The sequence below is a fragment of the Aphanomyces astaci genome (assembly GCF_000520075.1).
Source record: "Aphanomyces astaci strain APO3 unplaced genomic scaffold supercont1.42, whole genome shotgun sequence".
NCBI classification, from domain to species: domain Eukaryota; phylum Oomycota; class Saprolegniomycetes; order Saprolegniales; family Verrucalvaceae; genus Aphanomyces; species Aphanomyces astaci.
The window spans coordinates 85,269-89,569 of NW_009798305.1; the positions used below are offsets into that span (position 1 = coordinate 85,269).

The 4,301-nt window shown below is 50.4% G+C and overlaps 2 protein-coding genes across 2 annotated transcripts in view; one reads left to right on the forward strand and one right to left on the reverse strand.

Annotated features, from left to right (window-relative positions):
* Window positions 1-811, forward strand: part of H257_12654 (hypothetical protein) — a gene marked incomplete at both ends in the record, with an annotated part of 2,151 nt that extends 1,340 nt beyond the window's left edge. The window contains one exon of the mRNA XM_009839944.1: window positions 29-811. Within this exon, the coding sequence (XP_009838246.1) occupies window positions 29-811 (783 nt within the window). The remainder of the gene's footprint in view (window positions 1-28) is intronic.
* Window positions 812-1,859: 1,048 nt separating this feature from the next.
* H257_12655 (hypothetical protein) lies at window positions 1,860-2,248 on the reverse strand (the record flags this gene model as incomplete). The annotated part of the gene is made up of 2 exons (XM_009839945.1): window positions 1,860-2,028; window positions 2,097-2,248. The coding sequence occupies 2 exons, from the start codon at window positions 2,246-2,248 to the stop codon at window positions 1,860-1,862; spliced, it is 321 nt and encodes a 106-aa protein (XP_009838247.1).
* Between the last annotated feature and the right edge of the window lie 2,053 nt (window positions 2,249-4,301).

The following is a 4,301-nucleotide window of genomic DNA, read 5'->3' on the forward strand; positions in this document are numbered from 1 at the left end:
GTTGGTGCATCACAAGGTTTTTCTGGAGGATACGCTCCCGGGCAAGCATCCTCTGCTCTCCTCCGTTCTGTTTGGTGATGTCGGAATGACCACACTGCTGAGAGCCAACGTGACACTACTATCGTCCTCCATGCAGCCCACAGGGATCCCGCCCCATGTCAGTCTGCACACGCAACTCGAGAAGAACTTGGCTGCCGTACGGGCGCTCCCGGGTGAAATACGTGACGGCATCGAGAGCCTTCTTGATGAGAAAGGCGTCGCTGCGGGCAACATCACGCATGCACTGCTTGAGCAGCTTCTGAAGAATGCGGTGGCATCCGTTGTGGACACAAGGCCTGTCATCGTGTCAGCTCGTTCTCCTGCTCAAGACGAGTCGGTACCTGTTCGTCCGGTTCACTACTGGGGAGGTCGGTGGCACCTGCTCGCTGAAGACTACGAATTGCCTTCCGTCGACGTTTCCACGGGGTGGCATTTATGGTGGTGTGGATCTCCCGCTAGGGACATTCCACCTTTGTACAAAATCAGGTCGATGGACTTGACGAGGAAGCAAGCCAAGATCCTGTGCGAGTGGCACTTCGCAACGAATGCGCTCCACAATGTGTACTGCAGCGCATTTGGCAGTAGTATGTGTCGACCCTACACATCAGCTACGGTCATTGCGGCATTCAGCAATATCATGGTATACTTGCCACCGTCGTGGGGTCAGACGCATCTTGGACGACAGCGTCGTTTGTCCCAAATGAAAATGGTTACATTTGCACGCCTAGCTCGAAAGCGTAGACAAGAGACTGAGGGAATACCTACTACGTAACACTACTAAAAAGTTGTATTAGACAGGATAATACTGTATTCGAGACGTGTATGAAACATTGCAGTCAATTTGGCGAATTTAAGCCAATCAAGATAAAGTCGGATGTCCTGTCCGACTTTATTCGATCACAACACAATTATCCAATTACAATACAGTTTGCCAAAATGATATGTTCTCACAATTCCATTACGTAGTCATACTCCCTGATGTCTACAGGCCTTGTGGCCGCCATCTCTTTACGAACTATGGCTTTACCTTTACCTTTCGTCTTTTGCTTCTTCGCAGCACTCTGAGCGTTCTCACGAGTAACAATAACAATGAGTGTAACTCGTTTCGCTGGGATCTTCTTCACCAGTTCAGGTGGCAAAAGCAAATGCGCGTCGCGGGCCTGAAGTTAAGGGGTCACCATTGACTTCAACCAACTCGCCTGAGCATGTTCTGTCTTCAAACCACCTCGCTTGAATGCGCCAAGTCGAGCATACATAGTCTCCAGGTTGGGAGGGAAATTTCCAGTTGCAGTGAACGCCCGTACACACAAATCCAGTCGCATCGATATCCAGCAGGTCTTACAGGCCAGTTCGATAGCGTCGCACTTGGAAATCGTCAGGTTGGGATTCGTCCACAGAAATTGACGAATTTCAGCACGGATATTCCTCTTTAGTGGTCGAAATACGCCAACGTCCAGGGGCTGGAAGAGGTGAGTGGAATTGGGAGGAAGCAAGAACAGCATCACGTCGTGCTTCTTTGCAGTATCCACGATGTCCTCTGAGAAGTGTGATGCACAACCATCGTACACGAGCAGCACGGGTTTTGTGACATCAGCGACGGCCTTCCCAAACATCTCCAGCCAGGCACCAAACAACCCACCGTTCATGAAACTACTTGAGGTCGAAGCCAAGGCAGCATACAGCATGGTCTACTGACAATACTTCGAACGCATCGGCCAGGACAGTTGCACCACGCAGGATGAACAGGGGGGGATCACAGTGCCCTTAGCTCCGATGCATCCAACAATCGTTATGTGGAAATTAAGGCTGGCCTCTTGTGACTAGACGTTCGTCGAACCCACTTGAGCGATGACGTTGTTGGCGTGGCGCTTTGGAGCGAAACCCGCTTCGTCCATATTGAAAACCCGATCACCATCGTTGGCAACAACTTCAATGGCATCCTTGATCTTGATGTACAGGGTTTCGACGTCTTCGTCAGTCACGAAGTTCCTGGCGTTGGCAATGCTTGGGACTTGCGCCGGGTGAGGTCTTGGTGTTGCTTCATGAACCCCGCGTACCAACCCCGTGTTAGCGTGGCGCCAGGCGTGACCACATCGAGTGTCTTGGTGGCTCTGTCAATCATCTCGTCAGCGGTCACGGGCATTCTTCTTCCTTGTATCGCGAGAGCCCATTCCCTGAAGTCATCTTCCATGCCGGCGGAGAGGGTCATCTTCCGTCCACGCTGCTTGGTGACGTCTCCACAACGGGCTCGATGGACAGCGTCCTTCAACGAGCTGCGTGGAATGTGTGCTTTGTCTGCGATGGAGTTAATTCTCTCTTGGTTCTGACTGTCCAATGCTCGGTCCAATGCAGTGGCAAAGGGCCTCACGCGAGTAGCGTGTCATTTGGAAATTGGCGCACTTTTTTCGTCGAGCGGGAAAAATGACTTGTATACTTGATATATTAAATGTTACAAGTATTTGCATCAAGAGTATTTGATTTTGTCCAATGAATTTGCCTGCATGATGTGATTGGCCATTCGGTGGCCGGGAATTACATGAATTACCTTAAGACATTTGAGAACATGCAAGGCAAGCAAAAACCAATCAAGCGGTTGACTCTTCACGACAAGAACTCGATTAGAGAGTATTACAAGGCAAACATGCCTATCACGCCAGCTCAAATCCAGCGATGGGCAACCGAGCAGTTTGGCCGTGCCGTCCACATCACGACAATTCGTCACACCTTGAAGGACACCGCACGCTCGAGGCCTATAACATAAGAAAGGAGTCAGCAAAGGCTCGCTTAACTTCCAACGACCACAGCATCAAGAACTTGACAACGAGGTTGCGACATGGGTGCGAATGGCAAACGCCAAGAAAGCAAGCGTCACGGGTGAGCTCATTGCTCGCGCTGGCAACAAGATCGATTCGCGAATGAACCTAAGCAATCGCATGATATGCTGAAAGGGATGGGTCTATCGCTTGGAAATACGCCACAACTTCAAAATGTACCGTCTTCACGGCGACACTGCCTCGGCTAGTGCGCTTACCGTCCAAAGTGGCCGCGTGGCAGTTCAAGCGATGACGAGCCTGTTCCATACTGCCGACATCTACAACATGGATGAAACTGGCCTCTTCTACAACGGAAAACCACGTAGCACAATTGCCGATCAATCGCGACCCGGGCAAAAACAAGGCAAGAAACGCATCTCAGTCGCCTTGGCGGTCAACGCAGACGGCTTAGACAAGTTGCCGCCGATGTTTATCGGCAAATCCAAGAAACCGCGTTGTTTCGGAGGCTTGTCCAGTCGAGAGTTGGGTTTACTCTACCACTCCAATCGCAAGGCCTGGCTGGATGACAAAGTCCTTGTTCTCGGAGTGGCTGAGTAGCTTCAACTCACGAATGTCAACTGGAGGTAGGCAAGTCCTCTTCATCCTAGACAACGCGTCATCGCATGATCCGCTGGATGTCATCCTTACCAAGGTCAGAATCTTGATGCTGCCACCAAACACGACGGCCTTTTTGCAGCCAATGGATGCTGGAATCATTGCATCGTTCAACCGACAATACAAGCGTCAGCAAATGGATCATGTCATCGACATAATCGAGTGTCCTACCCATGGGTCTGGCCGTGAACACAAGAACTTGTACGCTGTGGACGTGCTCACCGCCATAACTTGGTCGCTGGTAGCCTGGAATAGTGTCACACCAACGACCATTCGCAATTGCTGGGCCCACACGGGAATTGTACCTCGGGGCACATCGATGGAACAACGTCGCCCCTCCAGGGCATCTCCGGCCACTCAATTTGGCGTTTTTGCTTAACGAGACCCCGTTTTTATCACACACTAAATAACGATTTTATCACACACTAAATAACGAAATACACACGAACTTTCACGAAAACCACATAGAAAACACATGGGCTTCCAGCATCAGTATTCGTTGGGGATGATCTCAAGGGAGTATAATCATGTGTTTGTTTACGATACTGGCGTGCCATCAGGTACCCGTATTGTCAGTCACACATATGGTTAATTGAGTTTTGGGTTGGGACGCCGTGACAGAGTACTCCGAGGAACTGTACCGGTAAGTTCAAAGTATAGTACTACTATGGACTGATAGTACTACTGGAATTAATGTGCACTGAATTCTCAGTGTAATTTACAGTTAACACGAATCGACGCCAGCATCGACCACTACATTGACGAGCACCACACTCGTCATTGTAGTGGCTGGTGGTTGGTGCTGACATGGCGGTGGCGTCTGCCGTCATTGAG